We start from the raw sequence: 20,275 nt of genomic DNA, 5'->3' as shown, positions 1-20,275 counted from the left end.
TGTAGTTCGCTGTATGATTCCGTCTGAGGGCCTTTGTGAGAGAAGTAAAATTGAGAACTACAACTCCCACAATGATCAGCAATTCAGAAATGTTTGGATTGCAGTCTGCAAACAAAAGTTACAGCTTTATAAACTTTCTGTATTTAAACACTATGGATGCTAAACAGAACTGTAATTATACCGCGACTTTTATGGTTTTATGTTGCTAGTATTTCTCATTGAGCGAGACGGTGTGATACACGTGGTCGTCAGGTTTATCAACACCGGTCATAAAACCCATTCACTCTTTAACATGTTAATTATTCACTATAACAATACTTATTTTACTATTTATCAACTAATTACTACTCACCATAAAACGTTACACGCAAACTGTAACGCTTATTAAAAATAGACAAATTAACTCTGCAAATATAATCAAAATCTAAAACGTTATATTTGGCTTAAAGACTATTTAAAATTATAGCCCACAGTACAAACGCAAACCATACCAAATTGTTGACTGCTAATGTAAAAGAGTATATACTTTAAACGTCTAATTTTGGGAAACAACCAATCAAGTAAAAGGTGATAAAAATTTATATAGAATAAATTTTATTATTTAATCACATCCCAAAAATAATCATAAATGGAAATGTTCTTTTGGACAGAAAGACTTCACAGTGATTTGGTCTAAAGTTAATGACATTAGTAATACTACACCATGACAATCTGCTCCAGAGAAATTAAGCACTTTTCTAATATAGTTTTTATAATTCAGATTAGCTTTGTTAATTATTTTATCATCGTACATCATGAAGTTATGGCACTGAAATATCGGCATAAAATGAACCAGATATATGGCAAACTTATTAAAGGAATCCTAGTCAGTAATCTTTAGAGCAGATGTCACCTTCCCACACCCAAACTAACTTTTTAAGTGCTCTATGTTAGACATACACACACACAGAGAGAAACAGCAAGTGGTCTTTTCCCACATCGTGAAAGTCCACTTGATTTGGATTTCTAGTGAAGTGGCCAAAATGTTGTGCAATTATAACAGAATGTCCTGGAATGTAATTTAAATGGAAGTGAATTATTGTTGTGTTTAAAGTTTGCATTTGTGTTTACATTATGGAATGCTCTACATTGACATCTCTCTCAGGCTTTACATAATCTCTAATGTTGGTCTCCATTCCAGCGGGAATCAAGTGGCAGTATCCTCCACTGCTAAATAATTCCAGACAGATCTACCGCAGACCCTCTCATAAACACAGATGATTTTATGATCAGTAGGTCTACTGGCCCATGTAGTACTTGGTGGGCACGAATGGCATCTTGCTGACCACTGCTGGCACTGCTTTCTTCCTCACTTCCACCTGAATTGATGTGCCCACTTTACTGAAGCCAGCTTCCACGTAGGCCATGGCAACATTTTGTTTGAGGCAGGGGGAGGGGCACCCACTGGTGACCTCACCTAAAATAAAGTGGGTGCAAGAGAGTCTGGAATGACATGAGGGTGAATGATATTTTTTTCATTATTCTGTTACACACAAATGCATTTGTTACCTATAACCCTGCCGTCGGATGACAGGATTGGTGTGTGCTGTCTGACAGGTGGTCCAGTGGAGATCAGTCCCACTCTTTTTCTCTGTGTCTTTGCCTTTATTTGTGGAACAATGACATCAGCACCAGGGAAATCTCGTGCCTGTCGACGACGCTTACCTTAACATACAAAAATACATTAGCATTCAATATACATGCATGGGAAGTGAAAATAAGTCTTGGCGCACCTATGGTCCAAACAAGACTTGCTTCCACAGGTGTGGTAGTCTCATCGATGTCATTGCCATAGAGACAAAGTCCCGCCTCCAGCCTCAGACTGTCTCTGGCACCAAGTCCAGCGAGTCTCACCTCACTATCAGCTAACAACTTTTCAGTCAGCGAGACAACATCTCCACTTGGTACTGAGATCTGAATAAATCATATGTAAATACAGAAGCATAAATGTTACAGACATGCCAAAACACACACACACACACACACACACACACACACACACACACTTAGCTATCTATATGGGGACATTAAATAGACTTCCATAGCTTTTAAATACAGACTGTTATACACTTTTTAAACTAAATTCACCCCTACCCCTCACAGAAAACTTTCTTGCATTTTTACAATTTTTATATATATATATATATATATATATATATATATATATATATATATATATATATATATATATATATATATATATATATTGTTTACTATATTTTAACACCAGTTTTATAAATAAGTACGTCCCCAAATGGAGATTTGGGGGCTTAAGAAACATCTACTTTTATTATCATTGAAAATAGTATACCTGTTTAATATTTTTGTGGAAACCATGATATATTTGTTTTCTTTGATGAATAGAAACATTAAACAAACAGCATTTATTTGAAATAGAAACATTATAATGTCTTTCTTTACTCACGCTTTTGTCCAATTGAGTGCATCCTTGCTGAATAACAGTATTCATAAAAAATGTTTTAGTATAGTAACTTGTCACAAAGTCAGATGGAGATCACCCACCTCAACTCCATCCTCCCCTGTATATCCGCAGCGTGTAACCCTGCAGCCCTTGATGCCAAACATAGGGGTCAAAACACTGGTCATAAAGGTCAGCTTCCTGAGGTCATCACCCACACCTTTCTGCAGAACCTGGGCCATTGATGGGCCTGCATACAACATGAATATACATATAATCAATGCCAAAATCAAATGCCCCAAAAAAATGTACATAATGCATTTAAGTAACAAACACACACCAATGTATTCTAAAAAATATGCAGCAGGAATGTGGGCAGTATAACCACGCGAATATACCACAGACCCATGACTTACCCTGCAGAGCAATAAGGCTTTCTTCCATGAACTCTAAATCTACATCATGACCTGCTGCTTTAAACTCCTGCAGTCTGGCCTACAAACATACAAACATTTGAGCAAACACATGTGGAGGCAAATAAATATATACTAATTCAAATTATAAACAGACTGGCTGCATAAAAAAATAAATAGATTTTCAAAGAATGGACCCTTTTCACAAGACTGTGATGATGCGTTTCAATGGTCATCAGCATCATAGATCCTCAAAAGTGTTTTAGATTTAGATTTTTTTTTAAGTATGTGCATTTAAACACTATACTTTTCATTACATCACCTTTGCATCAAAATATATAAAAAAAAAACTAGTTAACACTAATGTGAGGGTGTTTCTAATGCAGCATCTTTTTCTTCCAAGTATAGGTCTCTGCAGGAAAGTAATGGGAGTTACCCGATCAGGGTGTTTTTACACCATGATACCTGATTGGTTGACATCATAGTGACGTTAGGTTTAGGGGTGGGGTTGGGTAAGGGGGATCATTTAGATTGCATGATTTAGAAACACCCAGCAGTTTGAAAACACCCACAAGGTGATAAACGCCCACTTTTGCTCTGCAGAGACCTAAGTCTCTTTTCTTTTGCTATTTGAGCAAATGGGAATACAAAATATATTTGTGGTACCCTCCTATTCACTGCTCTCGAAGCTAACAACTATGAAGACTTCCACCGCTTAGAAACCCGGAAATATGAAATAGGACTACAGTATTTAAAAAAAATAAAATAAAATAAAATAAAAAAGGAATTTCCGTCGTCCCCTTGTGGTGTTTAAAGGGGTTAATATTTTCACAGTCATTATACAAAATGTTTTGAATGGCTGATCAGTCAGAATCGAGTTAATGAATATGTTTAATGATCATTAACTGTCACTGGCCTGCATATGAGCAGAGTCTTTGTCTGCACAGCCAGCATTGGAGACAACATACAGGTAACCCCCATCTGTCTTGGTCACAATCAGATCATCCATGATGCCTCCTTTAGAGTTTGTGAAGAGGGAGAGCGTCCCCTAGAAAAATAAATGTTATTTTTGATGTTTTTTTCTACTAGTTTTGACAGTTATTAGAACTCTCTCTGTGTGGGTGTGTCTTACCTGGTTGTCTTTTAGTTCAGCGATGTCTCCAACAATAAGAGACTCTATAAACTTCACTCTGTCTCTGCCATAGACTTTAGTCTATGAGAAGAAAACAGCAAATATTCACTAGACATACTTACCATACTGCCAAATAATGAACAGCCAATGTTGTATGTCAAATATGGCATTTTAAGCAGGTGTTTTACTTAATTTTTAAAACACGTATTGGGTCAAAACAAACCATATGAAATAATGGACAACAATGTCTACACACTGACCTGCAGCATGTGACTGACGTCGAAGATGGAGCAGTGCTGGCGTGTGTGCATGTGTGAGTTAATGTGACTGTCTTTGTACTGCACAGGCATACTCCATCCTGCAAACTCCACCATCTTACCACCCTGAGCCCTGTGGAAGTCATACAGCGGGGTCTTCTTGAGCGCCACCTAGATAGAGAGAAAAATCAATTCAAATAAAACCTGTTGGATAAAGTTCATACCTGTGTAATACAGGCAATAACATAGCTAATGATAATAAAACATTTTAATAACACAGTATAGTACAAATGTATAGTTTTGTATTTTTTTATTTTATAGTATCTTATATGTTGTTCAGAATCATTGGGGGTTTAAAGATTAGATTCTGCAATAAATAAGTGTGTGTCCTAGCTTAAGGCACTGTGACCTTTGACTGGCTCCTCCCTATGAGTCTGCCCACATTTATCTCACATTAGGCCACATTAGCTATTTTACAGTTTAGAAACCAGTCCAAAGTCAACTAAGTACTCTGAATGGAAGTCTAGAACACTGATCTGATCCACTGAGAGAGTGTGTTTGAGACTTTATCTTTATTACACCAGGGGCCTGTACCATGATGGTCGCTGAACAAATTCAGAGTTAGAGGATTAGTTTTGAGTTGACAAAACCAAACCTCTCCAATCCGGCTTTGTTAGTACCATGATGCTGTTCATCAACTTTCTTTGTCAATTCAGGCTTTGATCCTGAGTTTGTGGAGCGCATGCACATGAATGTGTGACATCACTGGCGAACAGCCAATCACGAGCCTTGCAACACAAAGCAAGTTTGATTTACTTCTCGTGAGAGACCCAGCGAGATTCAAAACTAAAGGTTAAAGGTTTTGCTAAAGGTTAAGAGATTGAAGAATATGACAAATTTAAATGTCATATGAAAAATGAAGGAGGACTAATAAAATAAATGATCTTGCTCCATCAGTGTAGTCACAAGTGGAACTTGTTAACTTAGTTTATACATTTGAAAATATATAGTGAGAGAGAGAAGATTTGAGATCTTGAATCCAGAACATAACCTGCCCTGGAGCAGGTTAGCCATGCAGCATAAGATACCATGGCAACGAACACCGATTAAAGCCGAGCTACTTTCATAGTACCTAAAACCCAGGGTTGGCGGAAACTAAGATGAAACATAGCTGGCCAGCTTCATAGACTGGTGTGTTTAGAAAGTCAGTGTCTTGTGACTACCAGCGATTGAGTCTAATTATGTTAGCACTATCATTGACATTATTATGCTTTTAATTTATTTTTATTTTTTTTTCATATTAGGTGAGAGATTACATGGAATCTGTCAATCAGTTTTAATTTGTCACACCACGGGACCATTGAAAATTAACTAACAAAGAAAAAGTCAGAAGTTGCCAAACCAAATTGACCAATTTACTCATTATTTGCGCGACTCGGGTGTTGTCTGCGTTTGATGACGTTACAGGGTGTTCCGAATGAACAAGTGAACTGTTACACAAGTGTTCAGGAAGCACTGAGCACCTAGTATGAACAATATGAAGCGGACCGCTGCTTGTGTGTTTCAGTGCTTCACACACAGTCAAAGCCCCGAGGACTCTGTACGGATGGACGCTCTCTAGCGCAGCAGATGCCCGTGTTTGTCCTGCATGAACGACACCCTGAACCACAACAGAGCACTAGAAATCACAATCATATCAGTAGTCAAGACATTATACTGTAGCTTACTTTTACTTTTTTTAATTATCATTAGCATTTTGTCACGGTTTTGCAAAGACGGTTTATTTCAAGTTGTTTAACATTTGCACAGCTTATGATGTTTTAATGATCACAGTTCCCTACATACCTCTGTGGAAGCTTGCCTATCCTGCCGCCCCGTTGCCCTCAGACCAACAGTCCGCGTGGTTTCTCTTGGAAGTCGGCTACAGAGTCCGTTTGCAAAAGACCGAGCAAACATTTTGCCTTTCGATCAGTTTCACAACAGTTGTTATATAAAAATAAAAAATCCCAGGGCAGGCACTGACAGCTCGGATGGACTCGACTCTCACTATCGTAATTCTGCTTTCCCTGCAAAACAAGGAGAGTAAATTCAAGGAATCCTGGGAAATGTAGTTGAAATTCCTAACGTGCACATGCTGTTGAGCAGCTCTGCAGCCAAATTACTCTTTCGATAAAGGATGACTCATACGCAGTTTCCTTTTAGAATTGCATCATAAAAAATGTAATTATGCGTTTTGCTAGGAATAGGCTATAACAATTGTTTTAGTACTTTTGAGGAACAAATATTTGGGTATACATTTTTTTTTTGTTGTTTATACATTTGGCAGATGCTTTTGTCCAAATAAGTGACTTACATTAGCAATACATTTAGATTTTTTAAAAATGTGTATTTTTAATGCAGTGTGATTAATTAAAGCTTTAAAACTCCAACTTACTGCCTCCAGTAGTCTGCTTACAAATGATATATTTCAACAAAGAGCCGATAAGAACAAAAAGTTGTGTTCACATTTTAATATATCTACCAATACTTGGGCCTTATGTTATAAAGCACTAACAAAAAAACAAACAAAAAAAAACAATAGTTTGAAAACAATATTTTGCAAACAATATTTTCAATTATTTCATAAAAAAAACTAAGCGCACATCAAAAACCTTTAATTTGTTATTTAATATAACATGTATCAGGTCAGCATAGCCTACACTAATTAAATTTTTATAAACATACAGTAAAACTTTGTTCATTTTTCTTTGTGATTCGTCAAGATACTAACTTTGAAATATCCTTCATTTGCTGGAGAATCGGATTTCAGTTTTAAAGGTGCAGTTAGAAGCTACGGTTTTATTTGCAAAAACAACAAAGTTACGAAATGCGCACTGTAGAGCAATCTGTCCATTTAGGGCTAAGCTATGGCGGTGACTTCCATGAAAGGGGACCCGCGGTGTAAAATTGCTCAATCTAAGGTAATAAAAACATAAATTCTCATTAAGTAAGGTCTTTATACACCTCTGAAAACATAGTTATGTATATTATATTACATTTCTGTAAACCGATCGTTTTAAATATTACACATTGCACCTTTAATCCACCAAAAAAAGCAACCAATTCATAGGAGTCATTCGTTCAGGAATCTGAATCTGAAAAAGAACCTGTTCCCAGACAGTTCCCAACGCTAGCTACAGTTTACAAAACACATTCGCTTAGTTTGTAAGAAAAAAGGCACATTTTATGTCTTACTTTTTATATTACCCTAAGACAATTAAAAATAATGGATATAAGAACACATTCCTTCTATTGAGCTGCATATTAAGCAAATATAAAGGTTTGCCTTTATCGCAATATAAACATAAACTGCATGTAACGTTAGCTGAATGATTGTTTGGCCCCTAATCTATAAATAACAGTCCTTCTAGTCTATAAGGCAGTAGCTATTCTGGGTCTGGGGATTGAGCTGTTTTGTGGGAGAGGTGCCAGGCGGACGAGACGGACACAGATCGCTTCAGACCGTGAGAGAAGACCATTCAAATCACAGCGGGTTCACTGCGTTTTCTCTGGTGATTGTCAACAACACGACGCAAAGACGTCTACGAGCGTTAGATGAAAACACAATCTGAGGGTAAGTTACCTATACTACATGGGAACAGGCATCAACATTTAACTAATTAAATCATTTTCAGTTAAGTTAGTGTGTATTTGGGTTATAGTTGAGACCTCAAACAGTTCATATGATTTTACCTCAATCTGTTCAGCCAAAATTGGGACTTATCACATGGTTTCTGTGTTTTCCGTTTTTAAATGTTTGATCCACGAAGTGCACTGTTTACTGTCTTCATCTGAGACATGTAAGGGGCTACAAAGTGTTTTTGGTGGTGAACAGAACCAACTAAACAAACAAATGTCCATGTTTATTTAATATCAAACATTGGACATTTAACAAAACTGCTGTTTCCAGAATTCAACTGGTTTTCATTCATGCATCAAACTTGGCAAAATGCTTGAGATAAATATAGCTGTTGAAAAGCAACAGCAATATAGACTCACACTTATTATGCAACATATTTAACATAAAGCTGTGCTTTAACTGTAAAATGCAATGGTTTTGCCCTTTATATAGCATCCAGTCATTAAGGGATGGGAATAATTAATCACGTATCAAAATGTCTTTTGCTCTTTTTTTTTTTAACCATGGACCACTTTTTATAAACAATTTTTAAGCCTAAATTCTCTGGTCTCTATTCATTGCAATTGCATGGAAAAGTGAGATGTGTATTTCTGTGATATTTTGTACTGGAAGATAGGGTTAAAAAAAACTTTGACAAGTAAATATAGGTAAAAAATGATCAAATATCATCAAATTTGATATATTTTTATTTGTTATTTTTGAAGCTTTGACTCTGGTTTGCTTTCTCTGTCTGTTTGTCAGTGGAGGGAGTGATCATGAAGTCCACTCCTTCTCCCCCTCCAGTGTTTGTTCGTGTCAGCGAGCGTGACCTGACAGAGATTGAGCTCCATTCCGTCGACTCCATCAATGACCTGCACCGCACACACTCTGAACAGCACAGCAAAGGTATTTCATCATGTCAGAGACTATATGTATGTAAGTATGTTTAAAACTCATTGGTTTCTTTAGCACTCAAACCCACTTCTCACAGCAGGTGTTCAGCCACCCCGTCCACCTCCTCCTACCTCCAATGGGAATCTTCAGATGCAAGATCGAGGAGATGTCTATCAAACAGGTCCAGTGAGAAGGCCCAGTGTGAGCAGACTGAATGACATGTGCACCTCCACTAGGCGGCACTATTTTTTGGCATGTGCAGCCATTATTGCATTCCTCATTACTCTCATTCTTATCTTCAGTTTTTTAGGTGAGTTCCAAAAAGACCATCTGTTTGCTAAAGCTGAAATTATCAAAGTAATGTTTTAAAGCTAAACTGAAAGAAATGTTTTGGCTTCAATACAAGTCAAGGTCCATGGACTACTTTTGTGGCATAATCTTGATTTCAATGTTTGTGCCTTCTCTTGCAAATATATCACATTCCCAGATGTTCTTTTGCAAAGCAGTCCCCCAACAAAATTTAGTGTTAATTTGGAGTTCCCTTGCAAAAGTGTCCTGTCGAGAAACTTTGCATGCTTCTCACAAAAGTAACAGAGGGTCCTCCGTAAAGTTGTCTAAATCGTAGATTTTGAAGCTTGAATACATTTATATGGATTTCTGTGCCTTACTTTAACTGCAGTTCTTGTTGACGTTATCATTCTACTTGCTGTGGTAATCATCATTAGTCCACTGATGCTGTCAACTGAGCTTTTCTAACATATTGATTCCAAAACATTCATTTGGAGGGTCTGCTAAATTGTTTTTATCAAATAACGTGTTTTCTGTTATTAAACCTCCAGTCCAGCAGAGCAGTGCTCTCAACACACTTTTGGAGATGGTGAAACAAAAAAAGGAAACAGCTGAAGAAATCTCCAAACTCTTACAAGAGCTGCAAAAGCTGCACATCAACCTGACAGAGCACTGACCATAACACAGACCCACAGGAGAAACATTACTGCACTGTGACAACACTGAGAGAAAAGATTACTTCACAGCAACTTGTGATTCTATGTCTTAAAGGCTTCTATTGCGTCAGTGGAATCTAATATCTTGCTCAAAAACATTCACGGTTCAACTGGAAATAATGTATTAATGGACTTTTCACCTGTATTGTTTTGTACACTTAATATAGTCACACACTATTTGGCAACTTGCTATATTAGTTTCAATAACACAAATGACCAAACAAAACAACACTAAGAAATATGGAAAGAATGTGAATAATCATACTTGTTATATTTTAATACCTTGTTATCATTCCAACAAAATTGTGTATTGCCAAAAAAAATTGAATGAGCTATAGAACATTCACTAAGGTGAGCTTTATTTTTTAGTTATTGCTGAATGATTGTAAATAATTATATAGACTAAGAAAAAAATATTTTAAAATAAGAATAAAAAATAAATATAAATGAAAATGTTCTTAAATTTTGTGGGGTCCTGGTTTTATTGTGAAAGATTTACATGTGCACACAATAAAAAAAAAGTTATTTGTAATCTTTCATCAAAAATACAACAACTAGCTTCCTGAAATTACTTTACTTTTTCCACTGTGGGGTTATATTGCAACAGTCTGGTTCTGGAAGTAAAATTCCTATTAATTTTCTAACAGGAAAATTACATTAATCATGATTCTGCAAAGAAATCTCCACAAATCAAAATCATCATGATAAAGGACTTCTTTAGTGATCATCCACTCCCATAAAGCAATCCAAATTAAATAACAGGCTTCATACACTTACACTAACCAGATACACTCTATTTTTTTCTTGTATATTTCATTATTTGTATATAATTCTTCTTTTTTTTCAATTTTTTTAGGATATTTCATTATTTGTATTTCATTTTCTCTCTCTTTTTTTTTCTTTTTTTTTTTGGACTGCAAAAAAAAGAGTATGCCAGACCTAGATTTCACTACTTGTTGTATGTCATATAACTTGTACGTGACAAATAAAATCTTGAATTTCTATTTGTTACACTCGAGCATGGTCTTTGTCCGATTTTCAAATGCTTGTGATTCACAAAACCAACACAGTAAGTAGCTGGTGGATTTGGTTAATAGCTTTTCAACAAAGATGTTTTAAAAATTCCCACAATGAAAATGAATGTAAATCAAAAAAGGCACATCTGTTCTTAGGACAATCTTTGCTCGCAGTGTTCTCCTCTCCATCCTTCATAACAGAGACACTTGAACTTTGACCTCATGTCATTGAGAGGAAGATCTTCATGGGTACCATGTAGAGGGATCATGTAACCTGAGTGAGGGTCCCGTCGAGCACAGCGTCCCTGGCCGTTACACATTCTTTTACTGCAAGTCCTCACACCGGCCTGCAGGGCGGCGACATACTCTCCTAATACTGAGCTGATGTAATCACGCAAGAGAGCACACTGCAGCTGAAGAATGACAGAAATGTATATTAGAACTGCAGCAATGAGGAAAAGATATGCGCTAACTAAATCTAATATTGAAAATTATGCATTTTAAGTGTGTGTACTGACAGCGTTTAGATTTATCGAGAGCATTAGATTATCACACAACTATAAATCCTCACATACAGTTAGGCCTACTGACCTTAGACTTTGCAAAACTCAGCTCGCCCCATAACACGACTCCAGCGGCCCCTAAAGCAGCACTCTCACCTAGTGTGTGCTCCAAGTCCGTCTGAAAAGATACACACATATTATGATACATTTTCACAGAAGAATGTAGCTTTGAAAGTCAGGTCAACTTGAATTAAGCTTGAAACATAATCAGTTAAAGAATCTGAATGTTTCCGAAGGTCACAGCATACTGTTGTCATTGTCAGATTAAATGTAAACAATTCTGTTAAATTAATATTTATATTTGATTTTTGTTAAAATCAAACACAAATATTAGATGAAGAAATTAAACTAAAAGAAAATTAGAAATGTTGCCTTGGCAACTAAGTGAAATACGTTTGCTAAAATTACAGAAATAAAACTAAAAATTAAAAAACATCTTAATTAAATGGAAATAAAATAATATGAATATCAAATAAAAACTTAAAAATGAGAAATGTTGCCTTGCCAACTAACTGAAATAAATTTAATTTGAAGTACAAAAATGACTAAAACTGAAATTAATATGATTTAAAACTTTGTAAAAACTCATATTTGAAAATGTTAACCAATAAAAATGACATTAAATAAAAATGATCACATAATAAAATAACTAAATATATAAAAAAAAATAAAAAAATAAAAGCTAATTAAAAATATTAATATAAACTATAAAAGTACATAAAATAACTGTTCAGAACTAAGGATTCCATGATATTATGTTCTTGACATTACTGATAACTGATCATTTGAATGCTATGGCTGATAACTAGAATTATAATGGTCCAAAATTAAAATTCTAAAATATTTAAAATAAATAACACTGTTTTAGAAAAATTATTACTTTAAATTATGCTGTTGAATTTAAGTTGAACATTATAATTTACTGTATAAAAATTTAGCAATTTGCTTAGGATTAACAATATCAGTGGTATTTTAATAATTATTAAATAAAAATGTTATTATTATTTATTATTATGTTTTTAAAAGTGAACTTTAATTGACTCTATTGCACCTTGGGTAAGGAGGTTAGTTACCTCTATAATATCAAAAATTGCATATTTAGAAGTACAGCAATGCATTGGCCAAGAATTAGCATATTTGCATTAAGAACGATTCAGAACTATAGGAGAACCATCTGCTTAAAGATGAAGACGAGGAGACTGTTCTGGGCACAAGCTCAGAACTAAACCCCTCCTCTTTCAAGATCTATTTCTGGGCGGAGGTGAAAAGCACACTAATGCATGATGAGCCTGGAACTCAGAACAAACACGATGTAAAAAAACACCATGTGGAAATTGTCAAGGGGTACCTTGTTCAGAAATTCCAGTGTGTGTGAGAACGCCAGTCTGGCATAGGGAAATACAGGAAGTTTTTCAGTGCCAGGTGAATGCTGGGATGCAACTCGGAGGGCCTCGAGTACACGGTGTCTCACCATGAGTTGAGCGTGTGGGTGTCCGGCCAGTTTACGCCACAAATAAATGCTGGGATACAAGGCAGTAGAGTGTTGCCATAGAAATGCCAGTCTGTCGTTCAGAATCTCTGTTCCACTGTGGCACTGCCCTGTGTATCCGCTCTGGCCTTGGCCATTATTGTTATGGCAACTGGGAAACCCATAAAACCCCCATAATCCCTCTGGGCGCATGCGAACACCAAGGCGCAGGGTCTCTTCCATAAATATTCTTGCTCCCAATTCAAACTCTGCCTTCGCTTTGGATTTCACTTCCTCCTCTGACATATCTTCATATTTCCACCTAACCAGCATTTTGGACATTTTCCTATACACAATTCTTTTCCCGAAGTTCCACATCCATATGGGCTGCCATGCTTCCCAATCTAGCACGGCTAATCCACTGAACTTGTGTCTCAACACTTCACTGATCTGCGCCTCAGCCAATGAGAGGTGAGCCAACAAGGATCCTTGCTGAGGCAGGCCACCATTGACCATAGAGCCTTGACGGTTGATGTAGGGGTAAAGACCCAGACGGCGCTGATAAAAAATGCTCATATTTTGACCCTGAAATCTCTGCTGTGAGTTATGAATGATGTTGAACTGACGCAGCGGCAGGGAGACTCCATATCGACGCTCACATCGAGCTGTAGGTATATTCCAGATCACTGAAAAGCCACGCCTCCCGATATCAGACTCCACCCCCTCAACCATATTCTGAACAGGGTTGATGGGAGACAAAATGATTGACAGGGAAAAGATGAGGATTGGATGGGGAATAGAGGATTTCAGAAGCATTCCTATGAAATAAACACACAAATTAGTGTCATTCATATTTGATTTAAAAAAAAAAGCTATGTAGAGATAAGTATACTTTTTAGTTTCATGTGTAAGTGTCCTATTATTCGGTTTATACTGGGGTAGTTGAGAGGATGTCCATTCTAAAACTGGTTTGAAATAAACTTATGGTTGCCTGATTACAGGCAATATACCAGTAGACATGGTTAACTGGCAGACATTTGTCTACAATTCCTGCACACCTGTGCAATAATCATGCTGTCTAATCATCTTCATATGCAACACCTGTAAGGTGGAAGAATTATCTCGGCAAAGGAGAAGTGCTCACTAACACAGATTTAGACAGATTTGTGAAAAATATTTGAGAGAAATAAGCCTTCTGTGTACATAGAAAAAGTCTTAGATATTTAAGTTCACCTCATGAAAAATGGGGGCAAAAACAAAAGTGTTGAGTTTATAATTTTGTTCAGTATAATATTCCACAATATTAAATTTACAAAGTGTTTAATGAAAAGCCTTGCTGAATGAGACTTTTTTTTTCACAAGCATTAAAATTAGTAACCCCAAATGTATGTGTGTGTGTGTATAAATATATATATATATATATATATATATATATATATATATATATATATATATATATATATATATATATATATACACATACCAGTGAGAAAAATCAAAAGCTGATACAAAGAAAAAGTCCATGGAAACAGTATAAATCAAATACCCAACCTGAAATCTGATCTTAATAAATGATAATCACAACACTTCAATAGATTTAGAAAGTTTTTATTTTGATGAAAACCCTTTAAAAGCAGCAGATAATCTCAGCAGCAGCATTTGGGGTGACAAAGATTTACCTTTTAATGATTTTACTTGTTTTTTTTTATCAATCAAATAGTACCTAAAACACAAAGTAAACTTTAGTAATGAGGCACATTCAGATTGTCACAGTATTTGAGTCAGTACAGTTCAAGTTTACAAGATTCTTCTTGTCCCGTAAACACTGTGTTTGTGTATCCCTGAATAAAGCAGACAGGAGTGTAGCATGAGTCTCAGATGTCCTTGTGCATCCAGAAGATGGGCAGCCCTCTGTTGTCGGTGTACGGTGTTTGCTCCAGAGTCTGATTAACTGGAGCCAAAGATGACGGAGGACAAGGAGGAGGTGGAGGAGCAGAAATAGGGGGAGGAGGAGGTGGACCGGAGAGTGAAGGAGGAGGTGGTGGAGGAGGTAAGATGGAAGGTGTAGATGGTGCAGGATTGTTTAACTTGTCACTCTTGCTTCCTTCCTCCTCGCTCTCTGCGCTTCTACAGAACTTGTGCAGCAACTCCATGGGCATGAAAGAGGCCAACGTCCCGACATTTTGGACAGGTTTGGATAGCACAAACCCCAGATGGGCGTAGAAGTGTTGTTTATCATGGGTGGTTAGGCACAATCGGGTGCAGCCCCGCCCTTTTGCATACCGTTCAACCCCCTCCATCAGGACACGGCCATAACCCTTCCCTCGTAATGTGCTACACACCACGACCGATTCCACAAACAGACTACGGCTTCCCAGAACACGGGACAAGCGGGCGTGGCCTATTAGCTTCTCATCCTGACTCCGCCTCTCTCCACTCAGCAGCAAGAGACACACCGGATAGCTGTGACTAGACTGACGGAGCGAGTGGATTCGTGCCCCCATGCTGCGCTGCCATTGGGCATTGAGTAATTCGGCACACACCTCCACGAGGTCCCAGCGCTCGTGAAGAGGTTCGATTCGAACAACTGTGCAGCTGATGTCACCATTGTACCTGCACACATGCCAAGGGCACGGGTCAACAGGGCCCAGTAAATGACTGAACGGCTCAGAAGTCATAAGTGTGACGTTCCTCATTCATTTGGGATAGTTTATTATTTATTCACCCTCATATTTTTCCATACCTGTATGATTTTTTTTACTTCTGTGGAAAAACGAAGATATTTTTTTGAATATAATAAAATGTTGTTTTGGACCCCAGTGACTTTCATTGTACGGAAAAAAGTTACTTTTATATTCCACAGAACATACTTTATACAGGTTTGAAACAATGTGTGAGTGAGTAAATCATGACGACTAATAAAAATGTACATTTTTAAGTCAGCATACTGCTGAAAAATGTGCTGCAACAGTTGTCACTTGTTTTCAACACCCAACAGTTTTCATCACCATCACTTCCACGTCATTTTCACAGGCAAAAGCTAGCTTGATAAAAAAAGTAGACTGCAACTGTAAGTAATTCACACCACTGAAGCAACAAACACATGCAAAAAAATACAGCAACAGCCTTTCAGTAGAAGTTATCTTTTCATAGCACATATGATATATAAAACTTTTTTTTATCTGTTAAAGTTTAATAGCAGAGGAAGCTGTGGTGTGAATGTGGGATTCCTGCTATACCACATGGACTTGCTGATGTGAAATGTATTTTAGAAAATAAGGTGACCCAAGACACAAATATAAAAATACATATACACAAGACAAGTTCAGATTAGACATGCTTAAAACATTTCTTGTGCGCGTGTGAATGCAAGTGAATGGAACACGAACCTTAAAAAGATAGTTCGAACAAAAATGAACAAAATCCATCATCAAATAATCACCCCCATGTTGCTTCAAGCTTATGTCTTTTACTTCTGTAAAACTTAAAATAACATATTTTGTATGCAATGTATACATTGTATGGGAAACTATTTTGCCAAATATCTTATTTTATGTCCCAACGGTCATCTGATATGTAAAAAAATAATAATAACTGTATGCACCTATAGAACAAGATGGCCAATGGTCAGTATGCTGAAATAAAAGGAAGCAATGGTAGTTGGTGGACAAAGTGGACAAGGTTATCAGTATAGTGATTTATCACTGGTTAAGACACTTTAATTATGAACAGAACCACACGTATAAAAATAACATGCATCTCTTCACTTCTCTAGCTTGCTTTCTAATAGTTTTCTAATAAACCCTGTAACTGAATATGTTGGCTTCCTCTTTTGTAAATCATTTTAAATAAAAATTATTTGCTAAATGCATAAACATAAAATGTAAATAAATGCTAGTTTCTTTGATAAAAATGAAACACAGAACCATGGCTTTAGTGTGCCAACATTAACCATAACCCGTTATAAATTAAAAACACAAATCTACCAAATTGTAAATAGTAAAAAAAAAAGTATAATAAAATGACCAGCCTCACCTGAAGCACTCACAGAGACGGACAGCCAGTTAATGTTTCAAAATTGTGTGTCATGCAACTGATGGTCAAAATCAGGAAACAAGAGACTTTTAAGTGTTCTCTTTGTGAGCTTCATTTAACACTGGCCTGGGTTCAGTTTAGCCCATTCCATTGTATTACAGTTATTTTGAAGTGTACAGGCTGGTTCTCTAAAATGTGTGATGAGAGGAAACCGCTTTCATGACTTTACCAAGCCAAGTGTGAAATGCTGATGGGAAGTGTGTGGCTTTTTAAGAAGGTTGCGATATATAAATATTTGCAGGCCCTAATATGGACAGACACATTTAAGCTATTCAGAGCACCGTCATTTAACTTCTTCATGGGATAACTGGATTTAATGGCCATTTTATTTCGTTTTAAAGACCACGCCACTCTCTAACGGTTACTGAACAGAGTCTAATTCAACATTTCTAAAAATAGTAATAGCTTACGAACTATCATGTCATTATTATAGAACGAATTACTAAAGATTAACTTTGGTGTGTGTGTGCCGCAACACTCGAACACAACACGACACACCGCAAGACAAAGAAGCGGTCAGATAAACTAACAAACAGATCAAGCAGGTCCGATTCCCCTTCAAATACGTGTTAGACACACATGCAGTTTATTTTGGATTTAGTTTATGTGAGTTCTTATCTGTGATACCTACATGCTGAAAACTTAATCGCTGTCACAGCAGCTGTCTTTTGAATCTCCCTCTTCTTCGACTGAAGCAGATTGAACCGCGCGAGTCGACTTACTGCCGCCTACTGGGCAAACTCAGCTCTTACACTAGCCTACATGAGCACATTCAAGTACATTCTGTAACGGCGAGTTTCCACTGGTGCGGAGTGAGTTTTCAATTCATTTGGAAGTTGAGCTTAAGCGCTCGCGCGGTGTATTTGACGCAGAGAGCGTCAAAAAGACTAAGCATTCCTAGACTTTATATAAATGTAGAACGAAAAACGCAGGGTAACAAACCAGGCTCTGTAAGAAGATGATGAGTCAAAATTCATTCTATAATCCAACTATTAAAACAACAATAATATGCGCTTACCTTTGTGTCGCTCTATAATTTTACACAGAACTAGAGGAAGCCTCTTAAGTTCATATTGTAGAAAACAATACAGAACTTTGCACAGTCAAAACTTATCAAGTCCAGCAGTTTTCAAGGATTTATCAATCCGGACCGTTTAAAAGATAAAAGACAGGTTCGTATAAACCAATATATTTAGTATATTTTTGATTAATTGATTCAAATGTGCTCTGAATTCGGAGTTGCAGCGATAAAGCCTTCTTGTTGTCTCATTCCACAATTACTGTCTCACTGGTTTATAGTTTTCAGAGTTGAGCCACTCTCCCACTTTTTAACTTATAATTAGACATTGTGATTACTTGAATATACAGTCATTCAAAATCAGATGTTATAATTTATCACTCTAAAAACCCGTCACTCATGAATCATAACGTCTGTCTGCTGAGCCCTTGTGATAAGTGCGACTGTGAACGTTTACATCAGCAACAGCGCCTCTGCATTTTTTTTATCAGCTTACAAAATCGCCATGTTTTATTTTGGGTCACCAGACTTACTCAGGTAACCGTCTTTAAATAGGGAAATCATGGAAGTGTTCGGTGGCTTCTAAATTCATCCCTGAGTGGATCCTAATGAATGATGCTAAGCTAAATGCTAACAGTGGAACTGTACGCTACAGTGATTAAGTGCACGCACTGAGATGAGAGAGGTACATAACAACTCGTCTAAGTTGAAGTAAGAACATTGTGAAATATGGAAACGGTAACGTTTTCTTTTAAACGATTAGCCTATGCAGTTTATATGTTTGAAACCCGCCAAACTGACCCCAAATTTTGTCCACCCGCCTAAGCCAATTGTACACGCACAATCAAATTCAAAACCGCCCAAGCACGTGAAGTCGGTGGTCCCTGGCCCCCTGCTGGGGTGTAGGTAAGCGGGGGGCTGTGTGGAGTTGTAAAGGATTGATGTGGTGTTGTGTGGTGTGACTGGCATTGACTGGGCGAGGTGGTTATGAGTGGTTTATAGCATCCCCACCCGACCCTGCCCTTCACATTTAATGCTTGTTAATCACTGTTAACACCTGCTATAAACCTAACACGATAAACCATATGACAAAAATCAAATACATATCTAAAATAAAGAACATATGCCATGATGGCTTGCAAAATGCTTTATATTAAATGCCATTTACTGACATGGCAGACTCAGCTGAAACGGAATGATTCTTGATTTAAACACTTCATTCTTATAGTGTGAGATGCTGGAAAAAAACAGTAAGATGTGATGTAACATTCAAAGACTTAAGCGAAGAATTAGAAATATCACACACACACACACACACACACACAAAATAAACTAACAAATAATTCTTCCTCAGGCATGTTGATACATTATGAAAATAACTAAATTAGTTCCATAAGTTTTAGAAATGACATAACTTAGCAGTGGTTTGTGTGACTTTAGCAAGCTGTGACATTTCACATAAACAGCAGAAATAAGTAGGCCTACACCACATCTGAAACTAATCCAGTAACTTTTCCTTATATAGAATACATATTAGGCTTCCTTGTAGATGTAGTTCAGGCAAGGCTGATCATTTACCAAAAAAAGCATGTAAAAAATTATGACAACAACATTTTCACATAAGTGGTGAATCAACAGGGTTACAAAATAAAACTACATTAAAAAAAATCTAACGGCACTTTTGATCACCAGGTATGTTGAACAAACCATTTAATTTTACTACAAATGTTAGATATGGACCATTTAATCATTCTTAATACTGAACACAATGTTTCCACTTTAAAAAAACAAATGGGCGTTTATGAACATAGTAAAAAAAAAGTAATACAGAAATTCAAAATTAATTATGACAAGTGAATTTTGCTAAGAAAAGGACAGGACTGCCAAGCAAACTGTCTCAGAGCTGGGGAAAAAGACAAAAACAAATTACCTTATAATATTTTACCCTCAGGTAACTGGGGAAAAGTAAATGATAATCAATGAAGGTACATTTCCTTCAACATCGTTTCATTGACATAACTACAATGTATGGTTTCGATACTGCCATTTAAACTGGACTCTTCTCAAACTTCCAGAAGAGTCTCAGAACTAGATTTATTACCAAATTTAACCAATGGCCAGGAATGCAAAAATGTCATTTAAATGACTAATCATTTTCATGTCTAGTTCACAGGTTGCCGAGATTTGGCCAAGTAAGACATATTTCCTGGATCAACATTGTTCAAAAATATAGACTTAACCCAATCCCTACCCCTACTACCCATAATTTATTCCTAAAATCAATGGGAAATTACATCTG

At 36.7% G+C, this 20,275-nt stretch overlaps 4 protein-coding genes across 7 annotated transcripts; 1 reads left to right on the top strand and 3 right to left on the bottom strand.

Moving 5' to 3' along the window:
- Window positions 1–577: 577 nt before the first annotated feature.
- Window positions 578–6,393, bottom strand: amt (aminomethyltransferase). Its single transcript, XM_052563198.1, has 9 exons — window positions 6,106–6,393; window positions 4,264–4,431; window positions 4,004–4,084; window positions 3,788–3,919; window positions 2,875–2,953; window positions 2,563–2,708; window positions 1,773–1,953; window positions 1,549–1,704; window positions 578–1,456 (listed from the first exon to the last, which is right to left on the bottom strand). Exons 1-9 carry the CDS (start codon window positions 6,214–6,216, stop codon window positions 1,278–1,280), a joined length of 1,233 nt encoding a protein of 410 aa, XP_052419158.1. The 5' UTR covers window positions 6,217–6,393; the 3' UTR covers window positions 578–1,277.
- Window positions 6,394–7,425: 1,032 nt separating this feature from the next.
- On the top strand, window positions 7,426–10,269 carry si:dkey-20d21.12 (uncharacterized protein LOC556245 homolog). 4 transcript variants are annotated; one of them, XM_052564182.1, is made up of 4 exons: window positions 7,426–7,873; window positions 8,723–8,824; window positions 8,913–9,122; window positions 9,652–10,269. In XM_052564182.1, the coding sequence occupies exons 1-4, from the start codon at window positions 7,855–7,857 to the stop codon at window positions 9,774–9,776; spliced, it is 456 nt and encodes a 151-aa protein (XP_052420142.1). In that variant the 5' UTR covers window positions 7,426–7,854; the 3' UTR covers window positions 9,777–10,269. The 4 variants fall into 4 exon arrangements, with proteins under 4 accessions (XP_052420142.1, XP_052420141.1, XP_052420140.1 ...); XM_052564181.1 differs by having other exon boundaries at window positions 7,437–7,873; window positions 8,910–9,122; XM_052564180.1 differs by having other exon boundaries at window positions 7,441–7,873; window positions 8,681–8,824.
- Window positions 10,270–10,285: 16 nt separating this feature from the next.
- On the bottom strand, window positions 10,286–17,555 carry hyal3 (hyaluronidase 3). Its single transcript, XM_052564177.1, has 4 exons — window positions 16,899–17,555; window positions 12,744–13,681; window positions 11,424–11,513; window positions 10,286–11,245 (listed from the first exon to the last, which is right to left on the bottom strand). The coding sequence occupies exons 2-4, from the start codon at window positions 13,677–13,679 to the stop codon at window positions 10,985–10,987; spliced, it is 1,287 nt and encodes a 428-aa protein (XP_052420137.1). The 5' UTR covers window positions 13,680–13,681; window positions 16,899–17,555; the 3' UTR covers window positions 10,286–10,984.
- LOC127964040 (N-alpha-acetyltransferase 80) lies at window positions 14,456–17,704 on the bottom strand. Its single transcript, XM_052564178.1, has 2 exons — window positions 17,590–17,704; window positions 14,456–15,476 (listed from the first exon to the last, which is right to left on the bottom strand). Coding segments are annotated over exons 1-2 (741 nt in total). The 5' UTR covers window positions 17,592–17,704; the 3' UTR covers window positions 14,456–14,737.
- Between the last annotated feature and the right edge of the window lie 2,571 nt (window positions 17,705–20,275).

Source organism: Carassius gibelio, chromosome B8 (genome assembly GCF_023724105.1).
Source record: "Carassius gibelio isolate Cgi1373 ecotype wild population from Czech Republic chromosome B8, carGib1.2-hapl.c, whole genome shotgun sequence".
Lineage (NCBI taxonomy): Eukaryota > Metazoa > Chordata > Actinopteri > Cypriniformes > Cyprinidae > Carassius > Carassius gibelio.
The sequence above is the reverse complement of the archived record's forward strand: the minus strand, read 5'-3'. Positions and strand labels throughout refer to the sequence as shown.